Raw genomic sequence first — 18,461 nt, 5'->3', positions numbered from 1 at the left:
CATAGAGCAGCATTGCATCCACCTCACCTGTAGATAGTGCATAGCAACAGGCTGTAGGCTATGTCAATTTTATCTTCTAAGGGTCTCACACACATAGATGTCTTTTGAATTAAACATCTCACAAAAAAGTGATGTTTTGCTGCCTATAATCTGCTGTTATGTAGATATTAGATGAGTCTTTTTTCATCTTCAGCATGATCATGAGAAAGGTATTCGGTGGGGGGTAGAGTGTAAACAAAGTTCAGACTCCCAATGACATTATGAGGTATTGGGTTTTATTGAAACAATACAGGAGGCGTTCTCACTATCCATTCAGTGCAGGACCACGGCATAATAAATAAAGTATGGCCTCTCAAACGCATACAGTATGTACCACTACAGAGTTCTCGTGCTACACACAGTGCCTTGTTTAAACTGCCACCCACCCCTCCACTGTCTCTCCCTATTACTGGGACCTGGTATGAATAATTTGAATCATACCTCACAGGCCGAGATCTCAGACCGACAGACATGGCCAGGAATAACATGACTCCCCTTATTACCCTGCTAGGAAAATACTTGAGGGAATCCAGAATGAAAAATAACCGAGATACACTTTCAACATCACAAAGAATATGAGTGAGAGAGCAATTTATTCAGGCCCCAATACTCCCCAGATTCTGGTCAGCTGTGTGGCTGTGTTGGTCTTGCCTCTAAGCTGACAGACTAGAGCACATGTCTGTTAGGCATTAGGGACTCTTGGCATATTCTTTCAGACTACGAGACATAACCATCTGCGTTTAACACTTTTCCCAATCCCGAACTTGACAACTTAAAACATATAATTCTTCTAACTCCCATTCGTTGTCAGATAAGTGTTACAGTAAACCTCCTGTTATTGGAGAGGCCTGAACTCTATGACAGAGTATGTTCGCCTGTGTTCTGCTTCAAAGAAACCTAGAGAGGAATGAGTGAAGTGTGGTCCAGTGTCGCCATCTGGAGGAGGATTTCTGACGTAGCAGGACATTACATAGATGACTACTAACCGCAAAGCAAATATTTGGGGTACATTCAAGGAACTTCACATATCACTAAGGATGTGGGCCATAGCTGTGAGATACAATGACAAAAGAAAAACTAAAAACATTTTCCTTCTGCCTTCAATTGGGAAAGCTCACTATAGTCAAGAGGAAAATAAAATACATACTTTAAATATTCTGTGCAAAAAACAATCAATCAATCAAGTCAAACAATTAAACATACGCAGCAAAATATATGTATGTATATTTATATATACTGTGCTTAAAGTGGAGACTATACAAATCCATCATCCGAGGGATTCTCTGCCCTCTATTCACTAACTACACCACAGCGCTGTCGAGACAGGACAGGGCCAGGGTTAAAGCAGAATTAAACAACATCTGTGGGAACAGCTATTCTAAGAGATGGTCTGGTCTGGTTAGCTGGGGTAGGGGACAGAGGGACGACTTCCATTTTAAACGTACTTCTTGAACTCGTCGTAGAGTACCAGGACGAAGGCTCCGCCCATGCCTCGCAGCACGTTGGACAGGGCGCCCTTGAAGAAGGCCTTGCCCCCCTCGTCGCGAGCGATCTTCCTCCAGCAATCCATGGTGCCGGTGTACATGATGTCCGCTGGGACACGCGCCAAAGAGAGACAAGGATTCAACATGCGAAGTATACCTTTAACATACTGGCCACATTTTTAACATACCAAGCTAACTCATACTAACAGGTCAGTAGTGTATGTTGCACTGCTATCTTCTTCTCCATGCAGGGCTGGTTCTAGGGGGTACATGGTTGGGTATTACCCACCCTGACTTTCATGCTGCTCACCCAATTAATGACATCTCTATCACAGTCTTACCTCCTTTGCGTCCTGACTGCATCATCATACGGCGCCTCACGGTGTCGAAGGGGTAGGACACAAAGCCCGCCACGGCCGTCACTGATTGGGCGATCATCCAACTGACGAAGATGTGAGTGTTCTTGGGATCAGGAAGCATACCTGCACATCGGCCAATCACAGAAAGGTTATACCTGCACTCCAGCCAATCAAAAACAGGTTTCATAGGTTTGCATGGACCAAGGCTCCATAGTCAAACAAGTTAACAAGTTTGAAATTTGGTAACCACCGGCAGTTAGTGGCTTCCATCAGGTAGCTAGCTAACAGTTAGCTCGCTATCTGTCTTGATGCTAGTTAACATCAGCTAATGGTCAGACTGATGATTAGACATAATTGTATTACAGTAGCTAAATGATATGAACTAGCTACTGGCAGTAGATAGCTAAACTTGTAAGCTCAGCACGACTTAACACGCCAGACTAATGGGGTTAAAAGCTTCAACCATCCACTGGAAAAGGCATATATTAAACTAGAAAAGGTGCTCAGAGAGCACAGACCTCCGCCTCTGAATGCATTTCATGGGACTGTGCATGCCAAAATTGAATGGGTTCAAAATTGGCCCATGCTGCACCTTCACTGAGTTTTGTGAAAAGCAGTCTGATAGTTTTTGCGTAATCCTATATGAATGGAGGTGAATAGCCGGCTGGGCCGTGTTTGGGCGGTTTGTGGACCGCGTGATTCGGATCCACCCCAGAGTTTAATGGTTTGTTAGTTGACCCATGCTACACCCCTCCAGAGTTTCATGAAAATCTGTTTGGTAGATTTAGTGTACAACTGGTCTAAAAAAAAGAATGGAGGTGAATGGCCGGCCGTGGTTGAGCGGCTCGTGGACCCGACCCTTGATTCGGATCCACTCCAAAATGTAATGGGTTGGACCATGCTACACCCTTCCACCAAGTTTCATGAAAATGGGTCAAGTAGTTTTTGTGTAATCCTGCTAACAGACCAACGCACGCATGCACCCACCCACACACGCCACCGAAGACATTACCTTTCACCCTGCGCTGTTGCTGGGGCGGAGGTAAAGATCGATCTCTGGATTTATTAAATGGTAAATGGACTGCACTTACATAGCGCTTTTCCACCTTAGCGGCACTCAAAGCGCTTTACAATGGCCTCTCATTCACCCATTCACACACACATTCACACACCAATGGCGGTATCTGCCATGCAAGGTGCTAACCTGCTCAATGGGAGCAATTTGGGGTTAGGTGTCTTGCTCAAGGACACTTCCACATGTGGACAGTCGGAGCTGGGATTCGAACCACTGACCCTTCGATCACTGAACGACCCGCTCTACCAACTGAGCTACAGCCGCCCCCAATTAAAGGGGTAGTTCAGAACTTTGGACATAGAGCCTCATTTATGACTTACCCATAATGTTGTTGATTGATGGAGGGCATCTCGTTCCGGCGTTAGCAGCATGCTAATGCTAGTGCAATCGAACCGAAATGGCTAGTATTCAAAGAAAACTCACCTATAAACACTCCAAACAAGTAAGGATCACCAGATAAACTGACTCATCAAAGTTAGACTTATCCCTTTCCAAAGTGGCCATTGTGATTTGTTGTGTTGTTGATAGTAAGAGAATAGTCGACTCTTCTGCTCCTTGTTGTTGTTAAGACAAGCTGGCGAGTTACGTATTACTCTGCCTCCCGATTTACCGAGAGCAAACAAACTAAATGATTAATCGATCATTCATCAAAAATCCTAATTCATCAAAAATTATGATATACAAACTCAAATGAGCCCCAAACAGACTGTCCTCATATCTGATTTTATTTGGGTGCCCTGTGGAGTGTTTAAGTGAGTTTTCTTCGAATGCTAGCTGTTTCTACTGCATTGCACTAGCATACTGCCAACACGAGAGAAAGCATGGAATCAGCTGAAAATGTTCTCCATCAATCAACATTATGGGTAAGTCATAAATGAGGCTTTATGTCCAAAATTCTGAACTACCCCTTTAATCGATTAGCGTTCATTCAAATGAAAATAGATTTTGAATCATAATCATTTTTTCAACCCAGCTCTAGAGCTAAGCTCGCTAGGTCGTAGATATATGGCGGTTTGACATTTGCTGTGTTAGCACGTACTGTACATGTAAACGACCTGTACTGTACATGTAAACTACCTGTATAGATGTATAGAAATGTCCAACTGCACCTTTAGCTGTGTCGTAGACGCCAAAGTAGGATGCCCTATAGATGATGATGCCCTGGACGGACACTCCGAAACCCTTGTACAGCCCCTTGATGCCATCCGACTTAGAGATCTTCTTCAGGCAGTCTGCTAGCCCACTGAACTCCCGGGTGGCACCGGCCTTGCCCACGTCGGCTGCCAGGCGGGTCCGGGCAAAGTCCAGCGGGTAGACTAAGCAAAGGGAGGTAGCACCGGCGGCGCCACCGGACGCCAGGTTACCGGCAAAGTAGCGCCAGAATTGTGTGTGCTTGTCGACTCCGCCCAGGAACACCTGCTTGTACTTGTCCTTGAAGGCGAAGTTGAGGGCCTGGGTGGGGAAGTAGCGGATAACGTTGGCCAGGTTTCCTCTCCAGAAGGACACAAAGCCTTGCTCCTTGGGGATGCGTACGATGCAGTCTATGATGCCCTTGTACTGCATTTCAGCGCTGATCTGCTTGCTGGTATGCTGGACCTGTTGAGGGGAGGGGAGAGAGAGGGGTCAGGTTTCAGGGGTCAGTTTTGTCCACCATACAGGAATTGATTGGAAGATCTGACCCACAGTGCCTTTGGTAGCAGGTGAATGTCCCTCAAGCACTAGCAGCAAGCAGTGTCCAGGCCGGGGGATGCTGTCCAACTAACTCAAGTGGAGCGAAACTCAAATGAGCTTCATGGCATCGCCTATGTGACCTATGGTTTGACATATTGTTTCGGCATATTATGCATAAAGCATTAATCATCTATAATTGTCATATTACTACATTCTGCTGTGCGACACTTTGCCTGCCTTGAAGGAATACAATCCGCATTCGGCAAACGTGACTGCAGCAGACGTCCTAGCAGCGAACAGGACGGCTAGGTTCAATCATGAGAGGGAATGATAAACTATACTCCCCTCGCCGACTGAATCATTGACAAAGTAGGCCTACACAACTAACAATTCCCCCAAACTAGTTAGCTGACAAATAGAGCTAACGCTAGCTGGTTAACGGTACTGTTGCTGAGTCTCCACGGCCATTGCCGTTTCCCCGGGAGGCAGCGTACGGGCTGCAGTGATGATGCACTCGATCAGCAGAGGACTTAGATATGGCTGAGAAGGTCGAACCAGGTGCTAGTCAGCGCAGCAAGCCGGATTATGATTCAATGGTCGACAGTTCAAATGCAAGACGTCTAAATTCAAACAATAACTTTCTGTCAACTGACAAGAACCGTTAGCATAGTGACTGTGATATCGAACGTAAAAGCCGTTAGGCCGCCCGGTACTTTACCTGCAGTAGCAATTTCACTCGTTCAATTGGTGCCACTGCCGTTTTGGAGATGGCAGCTGCAACACCTCCGGCCAAAAAGTCCTTCGCAAAAGAAATGGCTGCATCTGCCATTGTTGCTTGTGTCTTTGTGTCGGTTTCAGGAGGGAAGCAGAAACGAAGCGGCGAAATGTACTGTGTTTACGGTAGTTAGCTGTGGGTACCACAGGATCAGCATCCGCAACTGGACAAAATGGGAGGACGAGCAGGATATCGCGAGATGATACGGACATCCACAGATTTGGAAAGTCGAGGCGCATCACAGATCAGCATACATAACTCATGTACTCAAGAGGACATGATCACACGGCATTCAAATGTAACACTTTAAATATACAGATCGACAATAAGGCAGATCTGCATTATAAAAATCATATCAGACAGCCAGAACAGATTCTTAAAAATGATAATCACCTGCATGTTTCCCAGGTGTGTCCTAGGAGCTAATATTGAATTTCAACTACTTGTGGCAACTCCTCCACAAAGGATTTCACAGTTAAATTACTTTTTAATTGCAAGAATGACATCCAGAAAGTTCCCGGTGAGAGCCATGCGTATGCCACCAAAGCCATGTGATTTGAGCAGGTGTGAGTAGTGTCCTCTGGTCCTCTCCCTCCCCTCTGTCTGGACCAACATGTTGAGGGACTGGAGTCTGGGGTAAGGGGTCGGTCTATCCAACATGGCCTCAGCAAGAAGCAACGCACATCCTGTGGTACAAAAGAGAGCCCTTCCTTTAGCATTTCACTGGACTACGCATGTACACACACACACACACACACACACACACCTGACACCTCCCCATGTGCTGCCAAACACAGATAAACAACTGACAGAAGCTTACAGTGGGAGAAAAAAGCACAGAATTAAATTAAATAATTTCAGTCAATAGAACTGTTTATTTCTGTTTTGGAAGGGAGCCAAAATTATTCACTAAAACCAATATTTCACTGTATTGTAAAATGTTATAACTGTATTGCATTGTCAACCGGCAAAGTGTGTAATGTTCATGTGGTTTCAACATTCAAACATGATTTTGACTGTTTATTGCACCTTATGTCATGTTTATGACACCATCATGCAGGCTTTGCAAAAACAAGTTTCTAATTCAGTTTAGCAAGAAATAGCTACACACATTTGATGGTGCCAAATGTAACAAAATAGGCTCTGTTTGAGAACTATGGCTTCACTGTGGACTGCTCAGAGCTCTAGGTTCATTATCCCCCACCCGGCGACACTTCACCCGGCGTGAATGAGTGAGTGTGTCAGTCCCCCGTAGTACCAGAACCCACCACAAAAGGTGGCACCTTTCCAATGCATTTTTCCATTGACAAGTACATTTAGATTTTTACATCAAAAACTATGCTTGGTGTCTCAGTATAGTCTCAGACAAGTTTACTCGGGAAACCATGTACTTTCTACATCCACAGAGAGTAGAGCTTGAGCTGTTTAGTAGAGCTAGATATGTCTGTATTTCAATATTCATTACAAGACTTGAGACCATACAGGTGCATGGACTTGTTTGCCCACTAGATGGAGACATTGTATTCACTCTACCATGGTTTGTAGAGAGCTTACTTTGGTCAATCATTAATACACATGATGTGACATTTATGTCTGCATTTCAACATTCACTATATGACCTTTGACCATACAGGTGCATTGACTTGTTTAACAACTAGTAAATGTTGCGTCCAAGGGTCATGCCTCTCGATTCCAGATTGCCGGCATGCCATATAAAATCACACATTATGCTCTTTCTTTGGTTCATTAAACAAACAAAGACAGAAAATTGAGGGGTGTTCTACAGGGCAATATAGTGAGATATCTGTATAAAAACGCCTAATGAGAAGCAGGGGGGTTGATACCACAAGGGAACATGCATAATGGTTGTTAAAGTATCTATCTAGTAGACTCTGACCCACTCAGTCAACCCTACAGTATATAGTATCTTAGCCCTTGGTTTTAGAACAGGTCATGTGTTGTTTTTGTGTTGTTTTTGCAGAGGAGGGGGGTCTAGATCTCAGACCAACACCCTCTCTCCAGGTGATGTCTGGGTCAGTCTGTCGGTCAGTCTTTGAGGCAGAGCATAGCGTCCAGCAGGTTGTGCGTGCGCTGCGGGCGGGCGGCCGTGAAGCCGTGGCTCTTCAGGAGGAGGCTGTACTCGGTGGCGCTGCGCTGGCGGCCCTCGCTCATGCTGAGGGCCTGGAGGAGCCCCCTGCTCGGACCCCGCCGGTCCTCGGACAGGAAGATCTCAATCAGCAGCACTCCGCCGCCTAGGGTGGCGTGGTGGGGGGGGGAGGGTATAGTATGCACGGATGAATGATGAGGTAGAATACGACCGCCTGTAAATCTACTGGCCAGTCTGTGTCTGAGATTCTGCTTCAGCAAACTGGTTGTGGTTTCTTGGACATATAACATTGTTGGAAGCAGAAACAATCTGGTAACTTGGGTAGTCCCTCAACAATGGAGTGTAGGCTATACTGTTAAAAACGGCAATCTGAAAGGCTTCATAACTGTCTGCTCTATTCTTACAATAAAGTGGTTATTCGTCCACCCCCCCCTCCCCTTCCCCATGACAAATGAAATAAGTAATAAGCATGTGGGGGTCAATAAGCATGGGAGTCGGTACTTTTAGTTTGAAGTACATTAACGAATCTCAACCTCACCTGACGGGCAGGCATCTGAAATCTTACTCAGCAGGGCGTGCACTTTTTCATCGGACCAGTCGTGGAGGATCCTCGCCAGGATGTACAGGTCTGCCTTAGGGAGCTTGTCCCTGAAGAAATCTCCTGTTCAGACAAAGAAAAGTCTGAGTGTGACTCTCAAAGGACACAGGGGACACAGTCACAGTTGTTGTCCGTGGTCTTAATTGATCCACAGTTGGCAAATCCTTGAACTGACCCACTACAAACGAGACTTTGTTGTTTTCTGGGTCCAGGGGTCGGAAGTGACCACTCATCTCGATGACGGCGGGCAGGTCAAACACGGTCACAGATAGCCCGGGGTTGGCTTTGGTAAACTCATAGGCCATGGCACCAGTGCAACCTGGGAAAAGAACACCAGACAGTAGTGATTCTCTTGAGGGTTTGCATGTCCTTCCTGTCAGATGTAACCCCTGAAGTGGTCTTGGAGGCAGTCAGTCATCTCTTACCTCCCAGGTCACAGGCCGTTTTAAAACCAGAAAGGTCAAAGGCCGTCGCCACGACTCCTCCTGTGACCTTGGCGATACTGTGCATGGCGTTCATGAAGCGCAGCTTGACTTCATGTCTGTTGTAATAAGCATCCTTTAAAGTCAGGGAAACAAGAGTACACTCTCGGTTAGCAAGAACCACCACCGTTTAAACATGGTCCATATCTCTGCTCGTGTACGAGACCGAAACAAGGCGACTCTGACTCACCTGGAAGGGGTTCTCAGACTTTTTGCCAAAGGCCCTCTCATGCTGGTTGGTCCCCTCCCTCACGGCACTCTCCAGGTGGGAGAAGAGAGGCCACACCAGCTCGTTACAGTGCTGGATGTAGCCCAGCAGGGAGAGAGGGACGTCCGACAACAGGAACCGCCTGGCCATGTCCGAGTTCTCATACACTGGCTTCTGGTAAACTGGGAGGAGAGGAGGGCATCAGCAGAACCGGTTAGACGCTCATTCAGACGACAACCTCTAAACTTGGTTCTACACTAATCCTCTAAATCAATCAACTAGTTTTAAGACCATGCTGACCTCCAAGTATATTAACCTGAATAGAGAAGCAATCTTCCTATTAGGCAAGGCAAGTTTATTTGTATAGCACATTTCAGCAACAAGGCAATTCAAAGTGCTTTACATGAGACATTAAAAGCATCAAGACAGTGCAACACATAAAAGGTCATATAAAATGAAATGCAAAAAAGGACATTTGAAACAAAATGCAGGAAAAATAAAATACAGGAATAAAAGTTACAGTGCAGTGTATGAATAAATAATTATTTGATGTAATAAAAAGCAGCGGCAAAAAGAAAAGTCTTCAGTCTTGATTTAAAAGACTATATTATGATATTAATAGTAATGTAATAATAAGGAAGCTACAAGCATAGGCTCTTTTGATGACTCCTGGACTTACATCTCTCCTGGCTCTGGAGCAGTCCCAGGGAGACGCAGGCCTCCAGCAGGCGTTCTGTGCCCTTCACCGAGGCCTGGATCTCCTGGGCCACCTCCACCGCGCCCAGCCCAGGCTTGGTGCTCAGCAGGTCAAACACACGCAGCTTGCAGGCTGTGAACAAGGCCTGGGGGAGAGGGAGGGGAGTTCAACTGAAGCATCCACACTTTGTTTTGTGTAAAAGCATATTTTGTAGCTCTAAAGGGAATCACCATGACAATATCTTCTCATATATGTATATATACTGTACAACGGGTAGTTCCGACCTCGCAATCTGATTGGTTAAGAGCCGGTATATATGCCACGATATACCACGGGCAAAGCCTCTTTATCGTTCTATGTAAAATATTACCACGTCAATTATTAGGCTACTGCCTGTAAAAATCTTAGTTCCATTGCGTAACCATCTGCTGGTTACATTACAGTTTCTCCTCAAGAAAAATGGAAACATTCAATGTCAATTTTGAGTTGTTCTATCCGTCCTGTAGCCTACCACTCTGGTTTATCATCACCACTTTTGCTCGCAGTTGCACAGCAAAGTTAGGCTACACTTCGTTCATGACTAGCTAGGTTGGTCAGGAGTATTAGGTTTGGTTGCAAGGGCTCATTGTTCATTGTTTTGAAATTCCATAGCAATGTGATCGTTTTAGGAACTACCTTTCTTGGCGGAGTTCACTAAAATCGATATGAAGACACTGAAATAGTAGGTATTTATCCCATAAATGTCTCCTGACGGCAGCACTATGGCCGCAGCACAACCCGTGGTATATTGCCCATATACCACACCCCTTCATGAGTTATTGCTTCGATATATATGAACCCTGGAATAACTAGTCCTCTACAGTGTGGTACAGGGCTATCCAGAGCATACCTTGGAGGCTTTGAAGCCATCCATCAGCTCCATCATCTTGTGTAGTTCTGGGTCCTTCATGCTCCCCTCTCCCTCCGTATGTTCCATCAGGTCCTGCATGTTCACAGGCCCCCTGCTGGCATCCGACGGTACTGCATCATCACCGAGGTCCCGAGGCTCGGCCTCTCCTTTCTCTGGAGACTTGGACAGACTGCTGACCAGCGTCCGAGAGCTGTCACCCACACGGCTCTTACTTCCCCCCCTCTTCACCTTGATGGATACAAATAAACACAGAAATATAAATATATACTGCATATTAGAACACTTGCTGAGGTGGTCTTGCTACGAATCTAAGCCAAGAGTCAAAATACCACCATGGCCATCTGGCTAGGCTACAAACTGTGTTATTGTTCATTGTACTAATAAGAATTCATTTTTTATACTAACCTTGTGAGAAGGACTGGCTGTTGGGCTTTTGCGGGTAGGGCTGGCTGGTGGACTGTGATTGGCTAGGTTGGCTGGAGGACCAGCTTGTGAGTGGCTGTCTGGGGGGCTATGGTGGGCCTGATTGGCTGGAGGGCTGGAAAGCCCCAGGCTACCCAAGGGGCTGAGGTCAACTGTGGAGTTGGTGGGGGCGGGGGTGGAGGGAGGACTGAGGCTGGTGAGGTTGGCGGGAGGGGGGCTGGTGAGGGTGGGTGTAGTCTGGGTGCTGCTGTTTGCAGTAGGAGGGCCATTCAGGTCGAGGCTGGAGGGGGGCCGGTTGTAGATGAGGTCCAGCTGCTTACAGAAGTGGTTGAGAGGGAAGCCAACCACGTTGTGGAAGTCTCCCTGGACATACTCCACCAGCATCCCACCCAGAGCCTGGATACCATAGCCCCCAGCCTTGTCCCTACACACACACACACACACACACAGTGGACACAGACACAAGTGTAAATTCTAATTTCTCCATCTCATGCTTAAAAGGGTTAAAAAGGGTTTTGATCAATGATTTATAGCTGGCAGGAGTAGCCTAAATCCACACCATAGCCCAATAACACTACAAAAACAAGGGTAAATCAAAGTCCAAAAGGCAATTTGTTCAGGACATTAAAGCTACATGAGATGACTCGGCACTTTGGCGGCCCCTCTGGTTGTGATAAAATCGGCACTGCGTTTTAAGAACCACACTTCCCACAATCCCCCACTCACTCGCTGTAATGATGGGGAAAAAATGATAGCAAACACGCGTGGCGCAGACTGGATTGGAAGATTGTAGCTACTTTCTGGAAGGATGGCTTTAATGCAGGTAAATACCGGTCTTCTTTCTTGTATGTGCAGGTAGATTTCGTTTCGCTGGGCGAAGTGTTTGTTGTCTTCCTGATATTGTGACACGCAAAACGTGTCACTTCCGTCTCCACCACAAGATTTCCTGCCAATCTACTAGCCAGTACACCGAAATTCTAAAATAATAAATTCACAGGGTCTCATATAGTCTCATGTCACTAAATGATGATTTTTGGGGACTTGCTAAGGCCAATTCATAAACTAATGGCAAGTAAAAGTGAATATTGAACCATAAAAAAGTTCTCATTGAGCTTTAAAATGAGGGAGTTGGGACATTAAAATAAATGATTGTTATGAAAGTGGCCTGAGAAAAGTTAACCCTGTCCGAGGTAAGACAAATCAATATGCATTACACAATAGGGCTGTCAAATAAATACTCAGACTTGGACTAGTCGTCGACTTTGGAGAAAAAATGCAAAATCGATCTTCAAAATGTAAATTTGATTAGTAGGCTACCGGAAAGCAGCGCGTGTCACACAGCCTCCCGAGTCCCGCCCATTTTCTAATCATGTGAAAACATCCCTAATACTAACACAATGTGTTAACAGTTAATCGACTATCAATTAATTGCAGATAAGAATTTACTCGAGTAATATTTGGTTACTCGATTAATTGCTTGTTAATGGAACAGAACTTTTTTTTGGAACGAACGTTATCAAAGGGAGGTCTGTGAAATGTAATCATGATTTAAGGTCTCACTGTAGTGAAGGCGAATTGGGATGCTGGGAAATTTAAACGGTACAGCGGAAGACAACAAAAAAATGAAGCGAGCAAATCGCAGTCCAGCGCAGGACGTTCTCATCAATGAATCGACTATCGTTTGTTAAGGTTAACAGTTATCGATTAATGAAATTCCTTGAAATTTGCAACCCTAGTTAGTATTCATTATTTTCAACATGGCCAAAAAACAGCAAAACCACTTTATCTACAGTACAGTATCTATCTGTCTGTCTGTCTGTCTGTCTGTCTGTCTGTCTGTCTGTCTGTCTGTCTGTCTGTCTGTCTGTCTGTCAATGTTTATCTAACATTGTAAACAAGTACTGAATACAATCAAGTGGACCAGAACTACAAGCTATTCCTCTTGTTCTGTTTTCAGTTGGCTGGGATATAGGCCTGATGAAATGACCCTGTTTGCACTAAAAGGTGCCCATGTTGACTGGGTATTAAAGTTACTTGAACACTTGAATCCTGTGAACAGAGACGGACTCGAAAGTCAGTGCCTGGTTCCATTGTATACGCCATTTTCAATGCAAAATGATATACATGTAATACCAATAATCAAATATATTAGATTTTCAGGAAATATTTAAGAGAGAAAGTCGAATATCATTTCTGAGCTCAGTTGACAGCCCTATTACACAATGACTTGCTGAGACAGTGGTGACTGTCTGAAAGTGTTGAAACTCACATGGGTTCTCCACTGTTGACGTACTCCCACAGCATCTCTTCAGACAGGTCTGCAAACTTCACCTTTGTCTCTTCATAGAAGTCTACCAGCTGGTAGTCAATCTCTTCTTCTGGAGGCGGACGACAAAACAATCCAATCATTCCCACCAGGATAATGAGAAACGACATTCACAAGTCACTATTATCTAAAGCAGTGTTTGGCTCACCGTTTTTCTTGTGGCAGAGGATGATGGCTACTCCAGTGAACACGCTGTGCTCTTTACCGTTCAGCCTGGAAGATCGCACCAACATAGAGACACACATTAAAGGATGGACAGGTATCTGTATGTCTTCATAATGATACCCTCTCTACACCCTCTCTCTATGATGTGCTCTACACACACCTCGAGAGCATCCTGTAAGCGTCCTGCTTGTCCACCGGCTTCTCAAGAATAAGACCGTCCAATGTCTAGCAAAAAAAAAAACAATGAAAGAAAACGACATACAAAAGTAAACGGTTTAAAAAACTCAGAGACATGTATTAAGCAAGAATATGCTTTTACGCCCCGTGCACATTATTGCGTTGCGTTGCGCCGGAAGTCATTAATCTCTATGAGGCCACTGCGTTGATGTGTTGAACTGCTCTGCGTTGCACTGGTATCCGTATCAAGGTGCGGCAATACGCTAAAATATTTCAACTTTTGCGTTGCGTTACAAAAAAAATCTACAGAAGAAGCTCTCTCTGGGAAGATAGACACGAACGTTATCTAGCTAAACCAAAAGGCTTGTCGTTAGCTAACGAACGTCAGCTAGCTAGCAAGCAAGCAGTATGTAGCTAGCTAGATTAAACATTTAAGCTTATTTTTACGATTGTTTATATCCCGATACAAATCGGATCAGTTGTCATATATAGCCAGTTGGCAGGCGACGGCAATTTGGGTTATTTTGATAAACTGACCACATATTGAGAATCCACATAGTTACTTTCTCGCCTGAAAATATGTTTTAATATTTTAAAAAGTGACATATTATCTGTTGTATGGACAAAATCACAATAAGTGTTGTGTAATGGCGGCATTTGAGAGGCTCTGTAGCAAACGCAGCCCGTGACATGGATGCATGCGTTGTTTTTTTGTACAAGATGCAGCAAGACCGCCAGAGAGAGTTGCGCCACAATGCATTGCTGCAACGCAAGCAACGCACAGGGCGTAACTGATAAAATGCCTCCTACCACGATAGTGTCGGCTCCGATCACAATGTCAGGTGTCTTCAGGTGCTTCTGCAGCAGACACAGAAACATCGGGGATGTTAGTCTTATCGCTATCAGAGAACAGAGAACATGTGAAACCCTACCGCTTTACACTCACAAAGTGCATCCTCTTGGCAACCTCCAGGGCCTTCTGCCTCGCCGTCTCAATGGCGTAGTCCTGCGGGGCGCTGAACAGCCTCTTGTCCAGGGTCTCTTTGAACCAGGACGGCACCACCTCGAACCGCAGACCCTGCCACACAAATGGGATAACGGGGAAACATCAACACCCTAATCACTGTCGTCGTCATCAATACCTGTGTGCTTTCCCTGGAGCTTCCGGGTCCCAACAGTTACTTTAACTAATTTGTTTAAGAAAACGTGTACGCTAAAGCAGGGGCATACATTACATTACATTACAGTCATTTAGCAGACACTTTTATCCTATACTACTTGCCAAGAACTCACAAGTGCATCTTCTTTCTAAAACAAGTGACTAAGAGCATAATCTAGTGCTGAAGGCAAAGTGCAAGAATAGCAATCTAAAGTCTGAAGTTCGAAGCCCTCATACAGCCAGTCCTCTTACCACATTGGTGAGGATATCCAGTCTCCTTGGAGACGCGCTGGCCAGGACCACCAGCTTCCCAGTCAGCTTGGAGATCACAGGATTCAGCACCATGGTGACCTACAGCTCTTCCACCGCCCTGGCTTAGGGCCATACAAACAGTTAAACATTAAACACTGGACACTTGTGTCAGTCAGCCATTTCACTATCAGATGACCACGGCTGTTTGCATATGTATTATACGATTGCGGACAGAGACAGACCCAGATTTCACATGCAGGGAAGGGGTGCATGTGATAGAATGCATAAAAGGAGACAATGAGATACAGTATTGTCTGTAGGCGTTCTCCCACTCACTGGAATAATATGGGGTAGATGGTGCCTCTAGGCACGCAGACTACTTTTCTCATGAAGACACTCACTGTACACTTCTGCTTGTATTGCATTTATCGTGTTGCGTCAATCCGCCCCTGGCTGGAACCGATCGGGTACTGAGATGGGTTCACCTTGTTGTGTTAAAGTTTACACGCCTTAAACTTGCTGTGTATTCAAGTTTACAGTTCACCTTATAGGTCTAGACTGGTCTTATAAGGAATTATGCATTTGAGCCTTAGTAGACAAGTATTTTGTAGCCTGTTTCTTTATTATAGCCTATTCGGTTGCTGCTGTGGGAGTTAACACACGTATTAGTATTGTTTTATTGTCTATGTGAGAAGGTCTCAAATGAGCATTCCCATGGTATCTTGCACATATGACAAATAAACATCCGAGAATCCTTAAACATATGCAATGACAATTTACATAGCCTATGACTTTCTTCACTGATAAATGTTATGTATGAGAACTGAGCCATCTCGCCTATAAGAAGGCAACGTGGAGCAGGTTGAATTGGCAACAAAAGTAGCAAACTATAGCTACCCACATATTAGGAAGCTTCCCGTCATGCAAATGGGAACGTTCGGCCACCTGGTGCACAAACGTGGGCAAAAGCTGAAGTAGACATAACATTACATAATTCGTCGGTATGTGAGAAAGTTACATTACCTTCAGAAGATCCTCTGTGCAGTGAAGTCGTCACTGCACTGGACTGTCGGTGACATAGGTTTGCGAGACAATGTGGTTACGCATGCGCGATGACGCAAACATACGGGAAGAGAATAAGCCAATCGTTTCCATTTCTGAAGTAGCCTACACTCAAAGAGAGTGGAATTCCAAGAGGGGACACTCCATTCATTCTGCTATATGGAACCAAAACGCCCAAGGGCTAGTCGGACCGCCGCCATTTTGGACTGTCAAGTGGATTGCGCAAACTGTGCTGCACTGTTGGCTGTCAGTGTCATGCACTCAGTATTTCATGTTGACACTGACATTTACAAAAAAATATAAAAAAAAATAACTGATTTAAGGTCCCATGGAGGTTTGTCTTCTGACGTAGGACCTTAAAAGATAACACCGCTATGGGACCTTAAAGTCGCAATGAAATGAAAAAAGCATTCTGTCCCATTTTGGTTCACATAATTGGTCATAGTGTTCACCTATTCAACGATGTATGCCAAACAATTTACAAAATTATACTTTTGTTGTAATCTTATATCAAAGTATATAATTTCTTACTTCCTGGAAAACGGTAGGTCACGTGCAATGATGACAACAGGTACCTTAGATTTTAGGCCAATAATCTCACGACATCCACCTGTCAATCAACACTATCCTTCTATCGAATCTGTCTAAAGTTCTTAAAACCCGTCCACTTGTCAATGTTCCAATCAAATTCCTCTAAACATAATATGTCCCACCCTCATAGCTTGTTTGGAAATACGTCAAACTAGGGAAGTTAGATGATCTCAAACGTCCGTTTCAGTGCGATTTTAAAGGACAGGTTCGGAATTTAGCCTATAGCATTAAGCCATGTTAAAAGGTTATTTACGATCATACACAACGTCCGGTATCAACATTTCATCAAACGGTGCACTCTAGAAATACAGCCCATCGCCGCTAACACACTCGATGGATCCATACCTGTAAGTGCATAGCCTAGAGACAGTCTGGAGACAGTCTGTCTCCAAACCAAATGTGTTAGTCTTCCTCATCGCTTAGATAGTAAAGTGTGCACGCAACCTTCTTCACAACATCCACTAGTGATCTCATTACGGTTGATTGTCCCTCGATGTGAGGACGCAGAAGTTCTCTCAAAGATAAGAGTGATACTCTTGATTTCCGAAATTTCCTTCCATTCTTAAGCAATTACAGTGCCACTCTGGAAATTGTCCCACCATCTGCTCGTTCTGACAGGCCTGGTCCAGAAGCGATGTAGTCCTGCTTTGGACCTCGCAAAATTACAGAGAGGTGGAATAAAAACAATTTGCCGCAGTATATTTATTTGCCTCCTCTAGGAGTAAAGCTAGGTTGATTTCTAATGCATTAATCAAGCCTAGCAACATGGACCAAATAGCCCATAAAGCGTCCTGTATATAGCAGCCGTTGCTCTGCTCAGACTGTTCCTGGCGCATGCGCGATAGAGAAAGGTGCGCAAAGGAGACCCGAAAGCTCAGTTTTATCCTTCCCCACAAATCCACTTAAACCAGATTTTTAAAGATCTCCACCTTGGAAGGCGTCCTCAAAAATATTTGAAGATTTTCAGTGACCAAAAACTTTGTGTGAATGTGGACGGGAGGCCAAAACGCAGAGAAAAAAGTATACTGCTAAATATTCGTGTAGCCTACCTGTGGACGCCGGGGCCTAAACCGACTGGCTATACAAGCTACAGTAGCTAACATTAGCAACTGACCTCAACAAGATGTGGTGGTTGTGGCTAGCGCTAGCTAAGCTAGAAAGTACCTAGCCAAACAGCCAAAAATGTTTTTTTAAGCCTTTTTGATTGATTTTGGTAGGTTATTATCAGTCTTCTAGTGTATAATGGTACAAAAAAAATAGAGTTGGAAATGGTTAATGTAATTGGTCATGGCTATTTGAAAGTATAAAGGATAGCCTGGTGAAGCGAGGCTGATGTGAAAGTGAAAAGTGTTAACTAGACTAGTAGCTGCATACAAACCCATTCTGTCGTTTGTGTTGTTTTGTGTCTCCTCAATCTAAGAATGTTAGCTGCCGTTACTGCTACCGGTACACTAGCAATAATATTCACCCGTCAGGTCCGGAAGACTTGCACCCCCGGTACCTATGGTACTGGAAAAAACGAGTACCATCACATTTTCAGAATTTTGGCATCAACTTGGTACCGAAGTATCGGTTCTCGTGACATCACCATTCACTATAGTATATATATATATATATATATATATAGGACTATATATATATATATATATATATATATATCGGCTGGTGACTCAAAAAACTGAGGAGGACAGGAGGAAGAGAAGTGAACCGCCCATGGGCGCCAGGGGGCACTTTAGTTATTATTTGTAATATCAGCTTTAAAGTGGATTTACAGTCAATTTTCGCATATGAAAAACAGAACAACACTTTCTTTAACTACTATAATGTCAAGCTAGTGAGGAGTAGGCTACTTAACACACAGACTGATATTAGAATGTAATGCCACTGATTACACAATTTGC

General features: G+C 44.6%; 2 protein-coding genes across 6 annotated transcripts; both read right to left on the bottom strand.

Moving 5' to 3' along the window:
- Window positions 1-221: 221 nt before the first annotated feature.
- On the bottom strand, window positions 222-6,016 carry slc25a6 (solute carrier family 25 member 6). 3 transcript variants are annotated; one of them, XM_084451825.1, is made up of 6 exons: window positions 5,888-6,016; window positions 5,347-5,566; window positions 4,067-4,553; window positions 1,865-2,005; window positions 1,731-1,782; window positions 222-1,632 (listed from the first exon to the last, which is right to left on the bottom strand). In XM_084451825.1, exons 2-6 carry the CDS (start codon window positions 5,455-5,457, stop codon window positions 1,413-1,415), a joined length of 1,011 nt encoding a protein of 336 aa, XP_084307951.1. In that variant the 5' UTR covers window positions 5,458-5,566; window positions 5,888-6,016; the 3' UTR covers window positions 222-1,412. The 3 variants fall into 3 exon arrangements, with proteins under 3 accessions (XP_084307951.1, XP_084307952.1, XP_084307953.1); XM_084451826.1 differs by lacking the exon at window positions 5,347-5,566 and having other exon boundaries at window positions 223-1,632; window positions 5,888-6,007; XM_084451827.1 differs by lacking the exons at window positions 1,731-1,782; window positions 5,888-6,016 and having other exon boundaries at window positions 223-1,632; window positions 5,347-5,508.
- asmtl (acetylserotonin O-methyltransferase-like) lies at window positions 5,695-16,019 on the bottom strand. 3 transcript variants are annotated; one of them, XM_084451822.1, is made up of 15 exons: window positions 15,931-16,019; window positions 14,908-15,029; window positions 14,443-14,574; window positions 14,307-14,354; window positions 13,480-13,544; window positions 13,303-13,367; window positions 13,098-13,206; window positions 10,811-11,252; window positions 10,385-10,633; window positions 9,478-9,640; window positions 8,781-8,980; window positions 8,534-8,666; window positions 8,284-8,427; window positions 8,049-8,171; window positions 5,695-6,089 (listed from the first exon to the last, which is right to left on the bottom strand). In XM_084451822.1, the coding sequence occupies exons 2-15, from the start codon at window positions 14,998-15,000 to the stop codon at window positions 5,884-5,886; spliced, it is 2,172 nt and encodes a 723-aa protein (XP_084307948.1). In that variant the 5' UTR covers window positions 15,001-15,029; window positions 15,931-16,019; the 3' UTR covers window positions 5,695-5,883. The 3 variants fall into 3 exon arrangements, with proteins under 3 accessions (XP_084307948.1, XP_084307949.1, XP_084307947.1); XM_084451823.1 differs by lacking the exon at window positions 5,695-6,089 and adding an exon at window positions 6,183-7,655 and having other exon boundaries at window positions 13,098-13,203; XM_084451821.1 differs by lacking the exon at window positions 5,695-6,089 and adding an exon at window positions 6,188-7,655.
- Window positions 16,020-18,461: the final 2,442 nt, after the last annotated feature.

Source organism: Borostomias antarcticus (genome assembly GCF_949987555.1).
Source record: "Borostomias antarcticus genome assembly, chromosome: 17".
Taxonomy (NCBI): Eukaryota; Metazoa; Chordata; class Actinopteri; order Stomiiformes; family Stomiidae; genus Borostomias; species Borostomias antarcticus.
The sequence above is the reverse complement of the archived record's forward strand: the minus strand, read 5'-3'. Positions and strand labels throughout refer to the sequence as shown.